The 20,777-nt window shown below is 46.5% G+C and overlaps 1 protein-coding gene across 1 annotated transcript; it reads left to right on the forward strand.

Annotated features, from left to right (window-relative positions):
* The first annotated feature begins 13,739 nt into the window (after positions 1–13,739).
* Positions 13,740–15,447, forward strand: LOC125535603 (putative 12-oxophytodienoate reductase 5). Its single transcript, XM_048698688.2, has 3 exons — positions 13,740–13,896; positions 13,997–14,442; positions 14,745–15,447. The coding sequence occupies exons 1-3, from the start codon at positions 13,838–13,840 to the stop codon at positions 15,326–15,328; spliced, it is 1,089 nt and encodes a 362-aa protein (XP_048554645.2). The 5' UTR covers positions 13,740–13,837; the 3' UTR covers positions 15,329–15,447.
* Positions 15,448–20,777: the final 5,330 nt, after the last annotated feature.

The following is a 20,777-nucleotide window of genomic DNA, read 5'->3' on the forward strand; positions in this document are numbered from 1 at the left end:
ATTCGGACTCCCCATGAGGGGGGCGCGCCACCTCCTGGGCTGCTGCCCTCTCTCTCCCCTCAGGCCCAATAAGGCCCATTACTTCCCCGGGGGGTTCCGGTAACCCCTCCGGCACTCCAGTTTTATCCGAAATCACCCGAAACAATTCCGGTGCCCGAATATAGTCGTCCAATATATCGATCTTTATGTCTCGACCATTTTGAGACTCCTCGTCATGTCCATGATCACATCCAGGACTCCGAACAACCTTCGGTACATCAAAACTCATAAACTCATAATATAACTGTCATCGAAACCTTAAGCGTGCGGACCCTATGGGTTCGAGAACAATGTAGACATGACCGAGACACGTCTCTGGTCAATAACCAATAGCGGGACCTGGATGCCCATATTGGCTCCTACATATTCTACGAAGATCTTTATCGGTCAGACCGCATAACAACATACGTTGTTCCCTTTGTCATCGGTATGTTACTTTCCCGAGATTCAATCGTCGGTATCCAATACCTAGTTCAATCTCGTTACCGGCAAGTCTCTTTACTCGTTTCGTAATACATCATCTCGCTGTTGGGGAACGTTGCAGAAAACAAAAATTTTCCTACGATTTCACCAAGATCCATCTATGTGTTCATCTAGCAACGAGTGATTAGACGCATCTACGTACCTTGTAGATTGCGAGCGGAAGCGTTCAAAGAACGGGGATGAGGTAGTCGAACACGACGTGATCCAAATCGCCGGAGATCCTAGCACCGAACGGACGGCACCTCCGCGTTCAACACACGTACGGTCAGCGTAACGTCTCCTTCTTCTTGATCCAGCAAGAGGGAAGGAGAGGTTGAGGAAGATGGCTCCAGCAGCAGCACGACGGCGTGGTGGTGATGGAGCTGCAGTACTCCGTTAGGGCTTCGCCAAGCACTATGGAGGAGGAGGAGGTGTTGGAGAGGGAGAAGGAGGCAACCAAAGGCATGGGGGAAAAAGCCCTCCTTCCCCCACTATATATAGGAGGGCCAAGGGGGGGCGCCGGCCCTAGGAGATCCAATCTCCTAGGGGGGGCGGCGGCCAAGGGAGGTTTCCCTCCCCCCCAAGGCACCTATGGATGCCTTCCACTAGTGGGACTCCTCCCCTTTGGAAACCCTAGGCGCATGGGCCTATTGGGGCTAGTGCCCTTGGCCCATGTAGGCCAAGGCGCACCCCCTACAGCCCATGTGGCCCCCCAGGGCAGGTGGCCCCACCCGGTGGGCCCCCGGGACCCTTCCGGTGGTCCCGGTACAATACCGATAACCCCGAAACTTGTCCCGATGGCCGAAATAGTACTTCCTATATATAATTCTTTACCTCCGGACCATTCCGGAACTCCTGTGACGTCCGGGATCTCATCTGGGACTCCGAACAACGTTCGGGTTACTGCATATACATATCCCTACAACCCTAGCGTCACCGAACCTTAAGTGTGTAGACCCTACGGGTTCGGGAGATATGTAGACATGACCGAGACGACTCTCCGGTCAATAACCAACAGCGGGATCTGGATACCCATGTTGGCTCCCACATACTCCACGATGATCTCATCGGATGAACCACGATGTCGAGGATTCAAGCAACCCCGTATGCAATTCCCTTTGTCAATCGGTATGTTACTTGCCCGAGATTCGATCGTCGGTATCCCAATACCTCGTTCAATCTCGTTCCCAGCAAGTCACTTTACTCGTACCGTAATGCATGATCCCGTGACCAGACACTTGGTCACTTTGAGCTCATTATGATGATGCATTACCGAGTGGGCCCAATGATACCTCTCCGTCATACGGAGTGACAAATTCCAGTCTCGACCCGTGTCAACCCAACAGACACTTTCGGAGATACCTGTAGTGCACCTTTATAGTCACCCAGTTACGTTGTGACGTTTGGTACACCCAAAGCACTCCTACGGTATCCGGGAGTTACACGATCTCATGGTCAAAGGAAAAGATACTTGACATTGGAAAAGCTCTAGCAAACGAACTACACGATCTTGCGCTATGCTTAGGATTGGGTCTTGTCCATCACATCATTCTCCTAATGATGTGATCCCGTTATCAATGACATCCAATGTCCATAGCCAGGAAACCATGACTATCTGTTGATCAACGAGCTAGTCAACTAGAGGCTTACTAGGGACATATTATGGTCTATGTATTCATACGTGTATTTCGATTTCCGGATAATACAGTTATAACATAAATAAAGACAATTATCATGAACAAGGAAATATAATAATAATGCTTTTATTATTGCCTCTAGGGCATATTTCCAACAGTCTCCCACTTGCACTAGAGTCAATAATCTAGTTACATTGTGATGAATCGAACACCCATGGAATTCTGGTGTTGATCATGTTTTGCCCTAGGGAGAGGTTTAGTCAACGGATCTGCTACATTCAGGTCCGTATGTACTTTACAAATCTCTATGTCTCCATCTTGAACATTTTCATGAATGGAGTTGAAGCGACGCTTGATGTGCCTTGTCTTCTTGTGAAACCTGGGCTCCTTGCAAGTGCAATAGCTCCAGTGTTGTCACAGAAGAGTTTGATTGGCCCCGACGCATTGGGTATGACTCCTAGGTCGGTGATGAACTCCTTCACCCATATTGCTTCATGTGCTGCCTCCGAGCCTGCCATGTACTCCGCTTCACATGTAGATCCCGCCACGACGCTCTGCTTGCAGCTGCACCAGCTCACTGCTCCACCATTCAACATATACACGTATCCGGTTTGTGACTTAGAGTCATCTAGATCTGTGTCGAAGCTAGCGTCGATGTAACCCTTTACGACGAGCTCTTCGTCACCTCCATAAACGAGAAACATGTCCTTTGTCCTTTTCAGGTACTTCAGGATATTCTTGACCGCTGTCCAGTGTTCCTTGCCGGGATTACTTTGGTACCTTCCTACCAAACTTACGGCAAGGTTTACATCAGGTCTGGTACACAGCATGGCATACATAATAGATCCTATGGCTGAAGCATAGGGGATGACACTCATCTCTTCTTTATCTTTTGCCGTGGTCAGGCATTGAGCCGAGCTCAATCTCACACCTTGCAAAATAGGCAAGAACCCTTTCTTGGACTGATCCATTTTGAACTTCTTCAAAATCTTATCAAGGTATGTGCTTTGTGAAAGACCTATGAGGCGTCTTGATCTATCCCTATAGATCTTGATGCCTAATATATAAGCAGCTTCTCCAAGGTCCTTCATTGAAAAACTCTTATTCAAGTAGGCCTTAATGCTGTCCAAAAGTTCTATATCATTTCCCATCAAAAGTATGTCATCTACATATAATATGAGAAATGCTACAGAGCTCCCACTCACTTTCTTGTAAACGCAGGCTTCTCCATAAGTCTGCATAAACCCAAACGCTTTGATCATCTCATCAAAGTGAATGTTCCAACTCCGAGATGCTTGCACCAGCCCATAAATGGATCGCTGGAGCTTGCATACCTTGTTAGCATTCTCAGGGTCGACAAAACCTTCTGGCTGCATCATATACAGTACTTCCTTAAGATAACCATTAAGGAATGCCGTTTTGACGTCCATTTGCCATATCTCATAATCATAGTATGCGGCAATTGCTAACATGATTCGGACGGACTTCAGCTTCGCTACGGGAGAGAACGTCTCATCGTATTCAACCCCTTGAACTTGCCGATAACCCTTAGCGACAAGTCGAGCTTTATAGATGGTAACATTACCATCCGCGTCCGTCTTCCTTTTAAAGATCCATTTGTTTTCTATCGCTCGCCGATCATCGGGCAAGTCTGTCAAAGTCCACACTTTGTTTTCATACATGGATCCTATCTCGGATTTCATGGCTTCTAGCCATTTGTCGGAATCCGGGCCCGCCATCGCTTCTTCATAGTTCGAAGGTTCACCGTTGTCTAACAACATGATTTCCAAGACAGGGTTGCCGTACCACTCTGGTGCGGAACGTGTCCTTGTGGACCTTCGAATTTCAGTAGGAGCTTGATCATAAGTATCTTGATCATCATCAATAACTTCCTCTCTAGTCAGTGCAGGCACCTCAGGAACATTTTCTTGAGTTGCGCCATTTTCCGGTTCAAGAGGTAATACTTCATCAAGCTCTACTTTCCTCCCACTTACTTCTTTCGAGAGAAACTCTTTATCTAGAAAGGACCCATTCTTGGCAACAAAGATCTTGCCTTCGGATCTTAGGTAGAAGGTATAGCCAATGGTTTCCTTAGGGTATCCTATGAAGACGCATTTTTCCGACTTGGGTTCGAGCTTCTCAGGTTGAAGTTTCTTGACATAAGCATCGCATCCCCAAACTTTTAGAAACGACAGCTTAGGTTTCTTGCCAAACCATAATTCATACGGTGTCGTCTCAACGGATTTAGACGGAGCCCTATTTAAAATGAATGCGGCAGTCTCTAAAGCATAGCCCCAAAAGGATAGTGGTAAATCGGCAAGAGACATCATAGATCGCACCATATCTAATAGAGTGCGATTATGACGTTCGGACACACCATTACGCTGAGGTGTTCCAGGCGGCGTGAGTTGTGAAACTATTCCACATTTTCTTAAGTGTGTACCAAACTCGTGACTCAAGTATTCTCCTCCGCGATCTGATCGCAGGAACTTGATTTTCCTGTCACGTTGATTTTCAACCTCACTCTGAAATTCCTTGAACTTTTCAAAGGTCTCAGACTTGTGTTTCATTAAGTAGACATACCCATATCTACTCAAGTCATCAGTGAGGGTGAGAACATAACGATAGCCACCGCGAGCCTCAACACTCATTGGACCGCACACATCAGTATGTATGATTTTCAATAAGTTGGTTGCTCGCTTCATTGTTCCTGAGAACGGAGTCTTGGTCATTTTACCCATGAGGCATGGTTCGCACGTGTCAAATGATTCATAATCAAGAGACTCTAAAAGTCCATCAGCATGGAGCTTCTTCATGCGTTTGACACCTATGTGACCAAGGCGGCAGTGCCACAAGTATGCGGGACTATCATTATCAATCTTACATCTTTTGGTACTTACACTATGAATATGTGTAGCATTACGCTCGAGATTCATAAAGAATAAACCATTCACCATCGGAGCATGACCATAAAACATATCTCTCATATAAATAGAACAACCATTATTCTCGGATTTAAATGAGTAGCCATCTCGAATTAAACGAGATCCTGATACAATGTTCATGCTCAAACTTGGCACTAAATAACAATTATTGAGGTTCAAAACTAATCCCGTAGGTAAATGTAGAGGTAGCGTGCCGACGGCGATCACATCGACCTTGGAACCATTCCCGACGCGCATCGTCACCTCGTCCTTCGCCAGTCTCCGTTTATTCCGCAGCTCCTGCTGTGAGTTACAAATATGAGCAACGGCACCGGTATCAAATACCCAGGAGTTACTACGAGTACTGGTAAGGTACACATCAATTACATGTATATCAAATATACCTTTGGTGTTGCCGGCCTTCTTGTCCGCTAAGTATTTGGGGCAGTTTCGTTTCCAGTGACCCTTCCCTTTGCAATAAAAGCACTGCGTCTCAGGCTTGGGTCCATGCTTTGACTTCTTCCCGGCAGCTTGCTTGCCGGGCGCGGCAACTTCCTTGCCGTCCTTCTTGAAGTTCTTTTTACCCTTGCCCTTCTTGAACTTAGTGGTTTTGTTGACCATCAACACTTGATGTTCCTTCTTGACTTCTACCTCTACTGATTTCAGCATAGCAAATACTTCAGGAATGGTCTTTTCCATCCCCTGCAGTTGAAGTTCATCACAAAGCTCTTGTAGCTCGGTGGAAGCGACTGGAGGATTCTGTCAATGACCGCGTCATCCGGGAGATTAACTCCCAGCTGAGTCAAGCGGTTATGTAACCCAGACATAGTGAGTATGTGCTCACTGACAGAACTATTTTCCTCCATCTTACAGCTGAAGAATTTGTCGGAGACTTCATATCTCTCGACCCGGGCATGAGCTTGAAAAACCATTTTCAGCTCTTCGAACATCTCATATGCTCCATGTCTCTCAAAACGCTTTTGGAGCCCCGGCTCTAGGCTGTAAAGCATGCCGCACTGAACGAGGGAGTAGTCATCGGCACGTGTCTGCCAAGCGTTCATAACGTCTTGGTTCTGTGGGACGGGTGGATCACCTAGCGGTGCTTGTAGGACATAATCTTTCTTGGCAGCTATGAGGATGATCCTCAGGTTCCGGACCCAGTCCGTATAGTTGCTGCCATCGTCTTTCAGCTTGGTTTTCTCTAGGAACGCGTTGAAGTTGAGGACTACGTTGGCCATTTGTTCTACAAGACATATTGTAAAGATTTTAGACTAAGTTCATGATAATTAAGTTCATCTAATCAAATTATTAATGAACTCCCACTCAGATTAGACATCCCTCTAGTCATCTAAGTGTTACACGATCCGAGTCGACTAGGCCGTGTCCGATCATCACGTGAGATGGACTAGTCATCGTCGGTGAACATCTTCATGTTGATCGTATCTTCCATACGACTCGTGTTCGACCTTTCGGTCTCTGTGTTCCGAGGCCATGTCTGTACATGCTAGGCTCGTCAAGTTAACCCTAAGTGTTTTGCATGTGTAAAACTGTCTTACACCCGTTGTATGTGAACGTAAGGATCTATCACACCCGATCATCACGTGGTGCTTCGAAACGACGAACTTTAGCAACGGTGCACAGTTAGGGGAGAACACTTCTTGAAATTGTTGTGAGGGATCATCTTATTTACTACCGTCGTTCTAAGTAAACAAGATGCAAAACATGATAAACATTATATGCAATCAAATAATAATAGTGACATGATATGGCCAATATCACATAGCTCCTTTGATCTCCATCTTGGGGCTCCATGATCATCTTGTCACCGGCATGACACCATGATCTCCATCATTGTGTCTCCATGAAGTTGCTCGCCAACTATTACTTCTACTACTATGGCTAACGCGTTTAGCAATAAAGTAAAGTAATTTACATGGCGTTTCTTAATGACACGCAGGTCATACAAAAAATAAAGACAACTCCTATGGCTCCTGCCGGTTGTCATACTCATCGACATGCAAGTCGTGATTCCTATTACAATAGCATGAACAACTCATACATCACATATATATCATTCATCATTCATCACAACTTTGGCCATATCATATCACAAAGCACTTGCTGCAAAAACAAGTTAGACGTCCTCTAATTGTTGTTGCAAGTTTTACGTGGCTGAAGTAGGGTTCTAGCAAGAACGTTTTCTTACCTACGTGAAAGCCACAACGTGATTTGTCAACTTCTATTTACCCTTCATAAGGACCCTTTTCATCGAATCCGCTCCAACTAAAGTAGGAGAGACAGACACCCGCCAGCCACCTTATGCAACTAGTGCATGTTAGTCGGTGGAACCGGTCTCACGTAAGCATACGTGTAAGGTTGGTCCGGGCCGCTTCATCCCACAATACCGTTGAAGCAAGATAAGACTAGTAGCGGCAAGAAAGTTGACAACATCTACGCCCACAACAAATTGTGTTCTACTCGCGCAAGAAGAACTACGCATAGACCTAGCTCATGATGCCACTGTTGGGGAACGTTGCAGAAAACAAAAATTTTCCTACGATTTCACCAAGATCCATCTATGTGTTCATCTAGCAACGAGTGATTAGACGCATCTACGTACCTTGTAGATTGCGAGTGGAAGCGTTCAAAGAACGGGGATGAGGTAGTCGAAAACGACGTGATCCAAATCGCCGGAGATCCTAGCACCGAACGGACGGCACCTCCGCGTTCAAAACACGTACGGTCAGCGTAACGTCTCCTTCTTCTTGATCCAGCAAGAGGGAAGGAGAGGTTGACGAAGATGGCTCCAGCAGCAGCACGACGGCGTGGTGGTGATGGAGCTGCAGTACTCCGTCAGGGCTTCGCCAAGCACTATGGAGGAGGAGGAGGTGTTGGAGAGGGAGAAGGAGGCAACCAAAGGCATGGGGAAAAAGCCCTCCTCCCCCCACTATATATAGGAGGGCCAAGGGGGGGCGCCGGCCCTAGGAGATCCAATCTCCTAGGGGGGGCGGCGGCCAAGGGAGGTTTCCCTCCCCCCCAAGGCACCTATGGGTGCCTTCCACTAGTGGGACTCCTCCCCTTTGGAAACCCTAGGCGCATGGGCCTATTGGGGCTGGTGCCCTTGGCCCATGTAGGCCAAGGCGCACCCCCTACAGCCCATGTGGCCCCCCGGGGCAGGTGGCCCACCCGGTGGGCCCTCGGGACCCTTCCGGTGGTCCCGGTACAATACCGATAACCCCGAAACTTGTCCCGATGGCCGAAATAGTACTTCCTATATATAATTCTTTACCTCCGGACCATTCCGGAACTCCTCGTGATGTCCGGGATCTCATCCGGGACTCCGAACAGCGTTCGGGTTACTGCATATACATATCCCTACAACCCTAGCGTCACCGAACCTTAAGTGTGTAGACCCTACGGGTTCGGGAGATATGTAGACATGACCGAGACGACTCTCCGGTCAATAACCAACAGCGGGATCTGGATACCCATGTTGGCTCCCACATACTCCACGATGATCTCATCGGATGAACCACGATGTCGAGGATTCAAGCAACCCCGTATGCAATTCCCTTTGTCAATCGGTATGTTACTTGCCCGAGATTCGATCGTCGGTATCCCAATACCCCGTTCAATCTCGTTCCCGGCAAGTCACTTTACTCGTACCGTAATGCATGATCCCGTGACCAGACACTTGGTCACTTTGAGCTCATTATGATGATGCATTACCGAGTGGGCCCAGTGATACCTCTCCGTCATACGGAGTGACAAATTCCAGTCTCGAACCGTGTCAACCCAACAGACACTTTCGGAGATACCTGTAGTGCACCTTTATAGTCACCCAGTTACGTTGTGACGTTTGGTACACCCAAAGCACTCCTACGGTATCCGAGAGTTACACGATCTCATGGTCAAAGGAAAAGATACTTGACATTGGAAAAGCTCTAGCAAACGAACTACACGATCTTGCGCTATGCTTAGGATTGGGTCTTGTCCATCACATCATTCTCCTAATGATGTGATCCCGTTATCAATTACATCCAATGTCCATAACCAGGAAACCATGACTATCTGTTGATCAACGAGCTAGTCAACTAGAGGCTTACTAGGGACATATTATGGTCTATGTATTCACACGTGTATTGCGATTTCCGGATAATACAGTTATAGCATAAATAAAGACAATTATCATGAACAAGGAAATATAATAACAATGCTTTTATTATTGCCTCTAGGGCATATTTCCAACACTCGCAACTAACTCATTAGTTGCAATGCTTGCAAGGCTTATGTTATGTGCATTACCGAGAGGGCCCAGAGATACCTCTCCGACAATCGGAGTGACAAATCCTAATCTCGAAATACGCCAACCCAACATTTACCTTTGGAGACACCTGTAGAGCTCCTTTATAATCACCCAGTTACGTTGTGACGTTTGGTAGCACACAAAGTGTTCCTCCGGCAAACGGGAGTTGCATAATCTCATAGTCATAGGAACATGTATAAGTCATGAAGAAAGCAATAGCAACATACTAAACGATCGGGTGCTAAGCTAATGGAATGGGTCATGTCAATCAGATCATTCACCTAATGATGTGATCCCGTTAATCAAATAACAACTCTTTGTCCATGGTTAGGAAACATAACCATCTTTGATTAACGAGCTAGTCAAGTAGAGGCATACTAGTGACACTCTGTTTGTCTATGTATTCACACATGTATTATGTTTCCGGTTAATACAATTCTAGCATGAATAATAAACATTTATCATGATATAAGGAAATAAATAATAACTTTATTATTCCCTCTAGGGCATATTTCCTTCAATCCTTTGGTGTTTCAACAAATCTTAATCGTCCTTTTTCAATGGCCGATTTAACTATTTGACGAAACATGTGGCAGTCCTCAAAATTATAATTGGACGAATCATGCAACTTACAATACATTCGTCCTTGGATAGATGGCTTGACATTGTCATCAAGAATTCTAATGTAATTATTTTTCAACAACAATGCAAAGATTTGATCACACATGTTTGAATTGAAGGTATACCTTTTGTTTTCTAGCCGATCTTGTTGTGAGAACGGCTTTAGGATTAAGCAAACGAATGGTTCAAATTTGGCATCTTCCCATTCGGCTATGAATTCTCTTTCGCATACTTTTTCCGATGTCCTTAAATAAGAAACTATACTAGCATCGGTTTTCCCAAAAGATTTTAACCTTGGCTTTAAATTTCTGAAATCAAAGTAGTTAGAACATACATGTCTCAATTGAAACCATGCGTAAGCCAAGTATGAAGCAAGCAAAGCTACCCAATTATATATGAACTTTAAATAAAGTAATGGGAAAAGGTTTGACTGCAGTAATAAGTCACTATCGGTCTCTTTGAATAGTACAATATATTGACCGATATGCTTAGTAACAATTTTATTGCTAACAAGTAAATTGCCCTTCTTCATTGGTTTTTTGAAAATTACTTATGAGAATATTTCTTATAGATGCATCAACAATAAAGTTGTGACCAAATCTGAAAGTAGGTAAATTACTTGCTAGACATACCTCTTCAAATATGTTGGAAGAGCATGATGATTGCATGTCATGAATAATATCGTGCTTTGCTTTTGGATGGCTTCCCAACAACTATTTTCATAAGTAAAGAGACTTGCCGGTAACGAGATTGAACTAGGTATTGGATACCGACGATCGAATCTCGGGCAAGTAACATACCGATGACAAAGGGAACAACGTATGTTGTTATGCGGTCTAACCGATAAAGATCTTCGTAGAATATGTAGGAGCCAATATGGGCATCCAGGTCCCGCTATTGGTTATTGACTGGAGACGTGTCTCGGTCATGTCTACATTGTTCTCGAACCCGTAGGGTCCGCACGCTTAAGGTTTCGATGACAGTTATATTATGAGTTTATGAGTTTTGATGTACCGAAGGTTGTTCGGAGTCCCGGATGAGATCGGGTACATGACGAGAAGTCTCGAAATGGTCGAGACGTAAAGATCGATATATTGTACGACTATATTCGGACATCGGAAAGGTTCCGAGTGATTCGGGTATTTTCGGGAGTACCGAGGAGTTACGGGAATTCGTATTGGGCCTTAATGGGCCATACGGGAAAGGAGAGAAAGGCCTCAAAGGGTGGCCGCACCCCTCCCCATGGGCTGGTCCGAATTGGACTAGGGAGAGGGGGCGCCCCCTTCCTTCCTTCTCCTTTTCCCTTCCCTTTCCTTCCCTCCTACTCCTACTACTTGGAAGGGCTCCTAGTTCTACTAGGAAAGGGGGAATCCTACTCCCGGTGGGAGTAGGACTCCCCTAGGGCGCGCCATAGAGAGGGCCGGCCCTCCCCCTCCTCGACTCCTTTATATACGGGAGTAGGTGGCACCCCAAAGACACAAGTTGATCAGTTGATCTCTCCCAGCCGTGTGCGGTGCCCCATCCACCATATTCCACCTCGGTCATATCGTAGCGGTGCTTAGGCGAAGCCCTGCATCGGTAGCAACATCATCACCGTCACCAGGCCGTCGTGCTGACGGAACTCTCCCGTGAAGCTATGCTGGATCGGAGTTCACGGGACGTCATCGAGTTGAACGTGTGCTGAACTCGGAGGTGCCGTGCATTCGGTACTTGGATCGGTCGGATCGTGAAGACATACGACTACATCAACCGCGTTGTGCTAACGCTTCCGCTTTCGGTCTACGGGGGTACATGGACAACACTCTCTCCTCTCGTTGCTATGTATCACCATGATTTCGCGTGTGCGTAGGAATTTTTTTGAAATTACTACGTTCCCCAACAGGCGGCAGGGCCCATCTGGTGTGTCGCAGCACACTCGCAGCAGTAGCTGCCGCCTGCGCTCGTGGCGGCAGGGGCTGCCGCCGGCGGCTGTGGCGGCAGGTGCCACGTGTCGCCTGCTGCGCCTGCCGCCACGGTGCAACTGGTCCTTTTTGTCAATTCATTTTGGAGGTGGTCTTTTCTAGCAATTTGACTCGGCAGATGATCTTTTTAGACAAAAAATCGTGGACTGGGAGCCTTTAGGGGCCAAGGTGTCTAAACGAGTCGACACGTGGGAAGGGAAAACCAATAATGCCTTCTGGGTGCTAGACTAATTATGATTAATGGGTGCCTCTGAGGGATTCCTTTGTACACGATGGGTTTATTCCTCTTAGAGGACATGATCAATCAACAATTCAACAAAGTGAGGTCCCGCTTCTGTTGGGAAGGAGAAGACCTTAAATGTAGTACCATATGGTTCATTGCGCAGACATTTGCTTACTGAAATCTAGAGCAGGGTTGGGGATCATTAAATCTAAAAACATGAACATAGTTCTTCTTACTAAATGGATTTGGAAACTTTCCTAGAACCCTTCGGTCTTGTGGGTTCACATTAACAAAGCCAAATATTTTTCCTTATTCTTCCTTCTTTCACGCGATCAATAGGGGCTCCCAATTCTGGAACGGGATACCGAAATTTAAGTTGGTTTTACCTTGGATCTAGGTTAGAAATGGGGAATGATGGAAAGATGAAATACTGGCTATAAAAATGGATCATTCATGAACCCTTTCTATGCAAAATTCCCACATCTTTTCACCCTCGCAACGGACCCTGATTTTTCGTCGGTTCGGTGCTTGGTGGGAGCCAAGTTCAAATCATTTTCAAACATAATCTCAATGGTCGCTAGAATACCTCTTGGAACAGGTAGTAAGGAAGATATGCGCCCAATATCCCTCACCGACAATGCTGACACTAGCTCTTGGGATCTTGAAACGCCGAGTTGTTTCATGATCAAATCATTGTACCAAAGTTACTAGAGGCCCCTCGGTTCATTTGGCTAAGTTCTTTTGATGCATCACAATACCTCTTAAGGTTAAAACCTTCTTGTGGAAAAGGACTAGGGACCGTTTATTCTCCACGTTAAATCTTCAAAATCATCATGGACCAGATGATGAAAGTCGTTCCCTTCGTGGGGATCCGGAGGATGCCATCCACATCTTCTTTAACTTCCGTCTGGCTAGGTTCTTGTCGAGCTACGGAAAGGTTTTCAACATACGCTTCCATTCTTCTCTCGTCGTAGTTTTCACCACCAACTCCTAAATAAAGGACTTCCAATACAATGGTGAGCACCATTGACGGGGACTACGAGAGACTTATTCCTTTGACATGCCATCTACAATGCAAAAAGGAAATCTAAAATCTTGCAAAAAACCAAGGAGGTGCGGTCCAACGCACCGTCTGACTGACGCTGGGAAAGTAGATAGTGAGGAGAGCGAGAGGGCGAGGATATATTCTTGTGGACGGTTCCTTCCATTTTCCTTTCTCGCCTACACGAAAATGAGCCGGGGATTTTCCTTGTTAGGAATATAGTGATCATACAAGGTTAAGCTTGATTTAATTGTAACAATGGAAAAGATGGGGAGTGATGATGGCCATGGAGGAAGCACATATAATTGGTCGCTGTCTCAACCCTCTCCGGCAGAGCCAAAAGACACAGAACTGGATGCGTGCTTGTGAGCTGTGATAGCACGACTAAAACTAAAATAAGATGCCTTTTTTCTTCCATGCTTAGCTCACCCATGATGTTTGTGGACGATCGGGTCGGCTCAATTAGCAGCCGGGAGCACCTTAGTTTAATACGTATGTGATTGCACATCAATCATGTATAAATGTATGTCCTGTTAACTCACCAGTCACTACCCCACACCACTCATCAGTCTTCTTCTTCCTTCCGCCATTAATTGACCAAGAAAAGCTTCAGCTATCAGCAATGGAGCCCATCCCTCTTCTGACGCCGTACAAGATGGGCCAGTTCGACCTCGCCCACAGGTACGTACCATCAATGAAACCCCCAGCTGCCTGTGTACGACTACTCTTGCATGCATCATGCTGACACGACGGCCGGCCGGCGACCATGCTGATCCTGCAGGGTGGTGTTGGCGCCGTTGACGAGGCAGCGCTCCTATGGCAACGTGCCGCAGCCGCATGCAGCTGTGTACTACTCCCAGCGCGCCACCGCTGGCGGCCTGCTCATCGCCGAGGCGACAGGGGTCTCCGACACGGCGCAGGGCTACAACGACACGCCAGGGATCTGGACGGCGGAGCACGTCGAGGCGTGGAAGCCCATCGTCGCCGCCGTCCACCAGAAAGGTGCGCTGTTCTTCTGCCAGATCTGGCACTGCGGCCGCGTGTCCACGTTCGAGCTGCAGCCCGGCGGCACCGCACCACTGTCGAGCACTGAGAAGGGGGTCGGCCCGCAGATGAGCTTCGACGGCCGGCTAGAGGAGTTCGCGCCTCCGAGGAGGCTGACGGTGGAGGAGATACCTGCCATCCTCGACGACTTCAGGAAGGCCGCCAGGAACGCCATCGACGCCGGTACGTACCTACAGTTGGACGTTGACACGCCAGCCTTCTGTTCAGAAATGCTCGGTCAAACATTGCTTCCCTGGACAGCCAAAAAACATAAATTTACCTTTTTAGCAGAAAATTATAGTGTTAGTTATCCAATGAAAATAGTTTCACAGCGAATAATCCTTTACAAATCATCCCTTAACATGTAAAAATATAGAGTAGAGTGTCCAAAGTTTGTATCTTGGATACTGCGTCCATGTCTAAAATGGTCGTATATCTTGGAATGGTGCTCTCATCTCTCGTACATGGATGGTTTGGCCTGGCAGGTTTCGACGGCGTGGAGATCCATGGCGCAAACGGGTACATCATCGAGCAGTTCCTCAAAGATAGTGCCAACGACCGCATAGACAAGTATGGCGGTAGCCTAGAAAACCGGTGTCGTTTCGCTCTCGAGGTGGTTGATGCTGTCGTCAAGGAGGTCGGCGGCCACCGTGTGGGCATCCGCCTCTCCCCATTCACCGACTATATGGAGTGCCATGACTCTGATCCCCACTCCCTTGCACTTTACATGTCCACCAAACTCAACGATCACGGCATCCTGTACATCCACATGATCGAGCCGAGGATGGCCATTGTGGACGGGCGAAGAGTGGTGCCGAAGCGGCTGCTGCCATACAGAGAGGCGTTCAAAGGGACCTTCATCGCCAATGGTGGATACGACCGTGAAGAAGGGGGCAAGGTGGTCACCGAGGGGTACACTGACTTGGTGGCCTTCGGGCGGCTATTCCTGGCGAATCCCGACCTGCCAAAGCGGTTCGAGGTCGGCGCGGAGCTGAACAAGTATGACAGGATGACCTTCTACACGTCCGACCCCGTCGTTGGCTACACCGACTACCCATTCCTCGAGTAATCATCGGTGGAGCTTCTTTCTTGGATGATGCAATTAATTGTACCACAGGGTCTGTAATTAAATGTATGTGTGAATGATGTGCTTCATCCAGCAATAAACTTTTTATGATGATTGCTGCAGCTGCTCAACTCTTTGTAGAAACATTGCTTTCTCTATCCCAAAGTATAAAACACAATTTTTACAGTCTCCCTACACTATTTCAGCTATTATTTCCATTTATAAAAACAGTAAAAGGGCATATGACATAAGGTTCTTTTGCAAGGCAATCATTTCTCAAAAGTCAGAGGGAGATCCTAAGTTATACGAGCTCATATCAAACCTGACATGGAACTGTATCGTGGTTGCTTAACAGAATGTTAGTTTTATCATTGGGATATCTTATGCTCCTTTCATTTTCAAATAGGTGACTTTTAGTCTCTTCATTTCTGAAAAAGTGTCATTGTATTTTCAATGCAATTTTTAGTCACATATGTTTGTATTTTAATAGCCCAAGAAAAAAGTAGAGTCCTCGCCCTTCTCGCAAAAGGACGTGGCAAGAAAATGGTAAGCATTAGTGAAGTTATGCAAGTCCTTCCCTTTTGCTTGGAGGAGCTCACCGTAATCGGTTCTAATGAATAGTGGCTTTTCAATGCCATGCCCATACCTGCATCAGAACCAAACGCCCCATAGAAAGGTTGAGAGGAAAAATCGGCCATAAGTACAAATACTATGTGTAATTCGTTGTTCTAAAAAAAATGTGTAATTCGTTAGTCTGGTCCGCCCAAGCTTTTTCTTTAGCTTGGCCTCTGATAGGCTAGGAAAACAACGAGAAAAAACCCACCACGAGAGATGGGGTAAAAAACTCGTTGATTGTGTATGTGTCGTGTGTATGATTCTTGTTGCTTGCTTCACATAAATTAGTGCAATTATGGTGAGGAGTGGCTCAAATAATTCGATCACTAAATTACTATGTGGGAATGCATGTTCATTGTACGAAAAATAGTTATTAATTTTGGATACACTCGGCTAAACTAATTCGGTCAGTGGTTAGCGTGGGATGCAGACTAATTAGTTTATTCATCACAACCACATGGCCATCAGTCGCACCTCTGCTCTCCTTCCTACCTCCCCGACTCATCTTCGACTACTCTACAAGCCGCACGCGTCCTCCCCATGGAGCCCCATGACCTAAAACCCTTTCCCGCCAGTCATGGCTCCGGTAGCCGCTGTCGTCCCTCCACGGGAACTCGTCCCCGTCGTCAAGGTCCAACAAAGGGTAGCAACAAGTGTAGGGCGAAGATCCTGGCCTTCTAGTGCCCCACTGCCCTCTGCTTGGTGGTCGCCATAGACGCCGGGCCTCCGTTCTCCTGGGGCTGCCCGTGGTGGTCCTCCAGCAGAGCTCGATCGACACCGAGCAGGGGGGGCGGTCAGCTACATGAGAGAGACTAGGGATTTGAGAAAAATAAAGGGCTCGGTTGCTTTTTGTAAAAAGTGAGAGAGGGATTCGATAATTGACTTCTAAGCCCAGGCTTAGCTGCACCCACGCCGACGAAAAAAATAAAAAATAAAATACTAGAAAAATTCCAAAAACAATTTGTGCCGTAGATAATTTTATGCGTGAGGTCCACTTCAATTTTCAAATCATTTGGACACCGGAGCTGCGCTCGGCAAAAAAGACAAATTCGGGATCTGTAAAAAAAGTTATTGTTCATGCACTATTCTGGCCCGATTTGTTTTTCTTTTTTGCTAAGAGCTGCTCAGATGTCCAAACGATCTGAAAATTGGACCGGACCTCACCCAATAAATTTTCTACAATGCAATTTTCTTGAATTTTTTTGTATTTTTTTTCTGACCGGATGCAGATGAGCCTGGGCTTCTATAAAAAGACAGGGACTAGAATGATAGCCCAAAAACATGACAAAAGCAAAAAAAAAACATCTACATCGCATGTCTACTTACTACAAAATACCCGTAAAATCCAATTTGATGAACTTGGGAGTCAAAATGTGGAAATAATCTTTAATTTTGGTATTAAAATGTGACTGGATCTCGATTTGAGGTCAATTTCTGTCACTAGCGTTAATTTTGGGGGTAAAAAATGAAATTAACTCTTAAACCAAAGGATCTCTAGCTTAATTTTTTTCTAAGATAAAGTTGAAGGAGCAGTTGCTAGGTGTGCATAATCTATTTTTTCCCTCCAAATACGACTCTAACATGCATCAACTTAGTTTCTTTCCAATAAAATAATTCTATTAGCACTAAGAACTAGACACAGTACCACTTGTATGGTGCCTTTTCTTCTGTTTGCGTATGCGTGTGGAGTCACGTCGTAAGTAGTAGATCATGGATTTCAGGGAAACAAAGCTTTTATTCGTCTTTGTTGGTAGCTCTAGTGTTGCTCCTTGCGCAAATATGAAAAGATAAGAGATGCTCTGGTGCAGCAAAATTTCTGGTCTACCTAATCAGGGCCGGCCCTGGGTAGGGGCAAGAAGTGCGATGCCCTAGGGCCCAATGGGGGGCCCGACCCTGTGCACAATCCGTAGCCCAACAACTAGCTTACTATTATTACTAGGTTACTTGTTTCTGAAAAAAAAACTATTAGGTTACTTCATTGTGAAGGGCACTAATCCAGTTTCAAATCGATGGATCCATCTCGTAACACTAGCCGCCGTCGTTTCTTCTTCCTCTGCCTAGCAAATTAATGGCTATTGCCGTTGTAGATGATTTTATTTTGAACCACTTTCAGTTTCTCCATCTCACCCCCTTATGGATTAGCCTATAAGTTTTCCAATCCAACAGACGGCAGCACGCAGAGGCAACACTTCACCAGCTGAGTTCCTTTGCAAGTTGAAACATGACTGTTTCTTGTGTCAAAGGCTTACAAAGTTCTTGTAATTTATGAGTCTTTTTTCGCTTGATCTTTGTACTGATTGTTTTGGTTTCCTAGTGATTCCTTAACCGGTCTTCTATTTTCTGTAGAGGTTTATAACAAGGGGCCTCAAATTTTACTTTCGCCCCAGGCCTCCGAAATCTCAGGACCGGCCCTGTATCTAATCAGTCCATCTGTACATGCGTTGTACGTATGTCCAAGCATGACGTAGCTAGGCGAGAAGGTGGAGGTCCAGTTTCTGACCGGGCTGAGGTACCTGGCCTTCATGGCCGATCTTGACCATGCTGTTGGCCGGACCGCTAGCGGCATAATCAACGACCACCCGTTTCTTCGCGCTCATAGCAGCTCAGCCTGCCGTGTGCAAACTTTGCAATGATAATTTCTACCTCTCCGCCTTCAAGAACATGCGCCACGATTGGTTCTCTTTCCAGGGCTAATAATCCAACCTACTGGACCTCAGGGGCTATTGTTCACGGGCAACTATGTAGATATTTTCAGACTGAAGGGCCACCCAGGTTTGGACCATGTTGGCGTCAATATAATTCAGTCCCTAGCCCGACACTGTGTGCATCCGAGAAGCCCAGTTCAACACAAGGGGTAGGGGACTAGGGGGGCGGTGCCCCCCTCCCCTATTATGACGAGTAAGTATTGCATTGACCAAACCAATTAAAAATGGATTGATATATTCTGTTGGTACTTCTGTATTGTGAAATATATACAACGAGCGCTACACTTAGACTAATAAATATATAACGAGCTCGACACGGGCGCTACACTTAGATACAAATTGTCGGTTCTGTAGTAGAGCTTCACCATGCGCTGGCCCGTCTGGCTGAGGTCGACATAGTCACGTGGGTCCAGATCGCCGGCGGCCGCGTCAGGTCTTGCCTAGGAGGAGCAACTTTGTACGTGAGTTGAGATTGGAAGGTTTTGTTGATCGCTCGATTTTAAAGGGAGTGAGACCGGAAGTGCTTAGGGCATCTCCAGCCGCGCCTCCAGGAAGGCCTCCTAGACGATTTTTTCATACCGGCGCCGAAAAAATGGCCCAGTCGCGCCCTCAGGAGCCCGTTTTTTGCCGGCTTGGGCCGAAAACAGCGCCGGCGGACCCAGGCCGAACCCGGCGCGCTGGGAGCGCCCGGGGGCGCCGGGGCGAACTGTTTTGACGCGAAAAAGATGCGGGCCAGCCGCGTCAGCGACTCGGCGCCTCGTCTTCCCCCAACGGTCTCGGTTCCCGCGGAGAATCAAGGGAGTGAGACCGGAAGTGCTTAAATAGGCAGGAAATGTTAATATACGTACACACGTCCATGCATGCCTATCGATTGACAGTTTTGATGTACTAGCCAAACTGTGTCATAGACATGCATGTGAGTAGGAGGGCCTGACTCGCATCTTCCTTCACAACCCCACTGTCCGCAACTTCCCCACTGTTCAAGTCTCCTATCGAATTCCACGCCGCCACCCACCCCATCTCTGGCCGCCGGAGCCCATCCCATCCCCGGCCGGTGGAACGAACCCACCCACCCACCCCCCTGCCAAGGAACACAGACACAAACTCGGCCGATCGAGCCCATCCCTGATGCCATGGCCGCTTGCCCGCTGCCCCGAGCTGCACATGACGGCACTGCGATTATATATGGGTGATTTTCATCCTAAATTTATATGGATTATCTCGATGGATAATAATGTAAGAAAAGCTGTAGTTTTTTTTAGAGAAAAACCTGCAGTTAAGTTTACCTCAAGCATGTCGTTCTACTAGAGAATTTAAGCATGATTATTGTTTGTTAACTTTAATATGATTGATGTGATTACTTTGTTAGTATACCGTGATACCATGTCGTGCGCACATGAATGTTTAAAGATTACACACACACACCTAAGATGATCATGTAATACCTATGTGCATTGGATTGCGGCAAGCTGCTAAATATTGTCTGTTACACTTACTCTTTAGAAAGGAAAGGGTTAGCTTAATCTACTGGCAGTGATCGAGCCAACCTGTTGATAGAGCCGGGCCAAACTTTATCAAATATTGAGAGGTTGACGAGTTGACGCAAGGGTTCATTTTTACTGTACATTGTAGTGGAAATGCTTCTTTAGTTTGTACTCTTTTTTCCCCCTTAAATTACATATCAAGTCATCCACATAACTGAGCTGTTGAGAAAAGTTCCGAGTTTAATGCTTTTTCTTTATTAATTATTTTCATGATCAAATGTTTTACATATCACGTAATCAATATATAACTGAGCTAGGGAGAAAGGCGGAGAGGTACGAGGGGGCCATCAGGCCATGGCGGAGAAGCATGGATGGCAACTGCCAGCACACACATTCCAGGTGAAAATTCCATCGCTTGTCGATTCTTTCTTGCTCTGCTTGAAGATGCGGCGTCAACAGTAGAATTTATTGGGCCAGTTAAACCCCTTGCAGAGTCCCTTCACTTGCAGTGTTGTATCTTGAGTGCCTTGGATTCAGATCAGTTGGGATAGTTTGTCTTCTCCCCCGGTTCTTTTGTGTGCCTAGTGTTTTGATGGAGTTCAATCTCTAGGACGCGATGCTCGCGGGAATTATTCTTGCTCCTAGTCA

The sequence above is a fragment of the Triticum urartu genome, chromosome 1A (genome assembly GCF_056163025.1).
Source record: "Triticum urartu cultivar PI428250 chromosome 1A, HENAU_Tu73, whole genome shotgun sequence".
In the NCBI taxonomy this organism is placed as follows: Eukaryota; Viridiplantae; Streptophyta; class Magnoliopsida; order Poales; family Poaceae; genus Triticum; species Triticum urartu.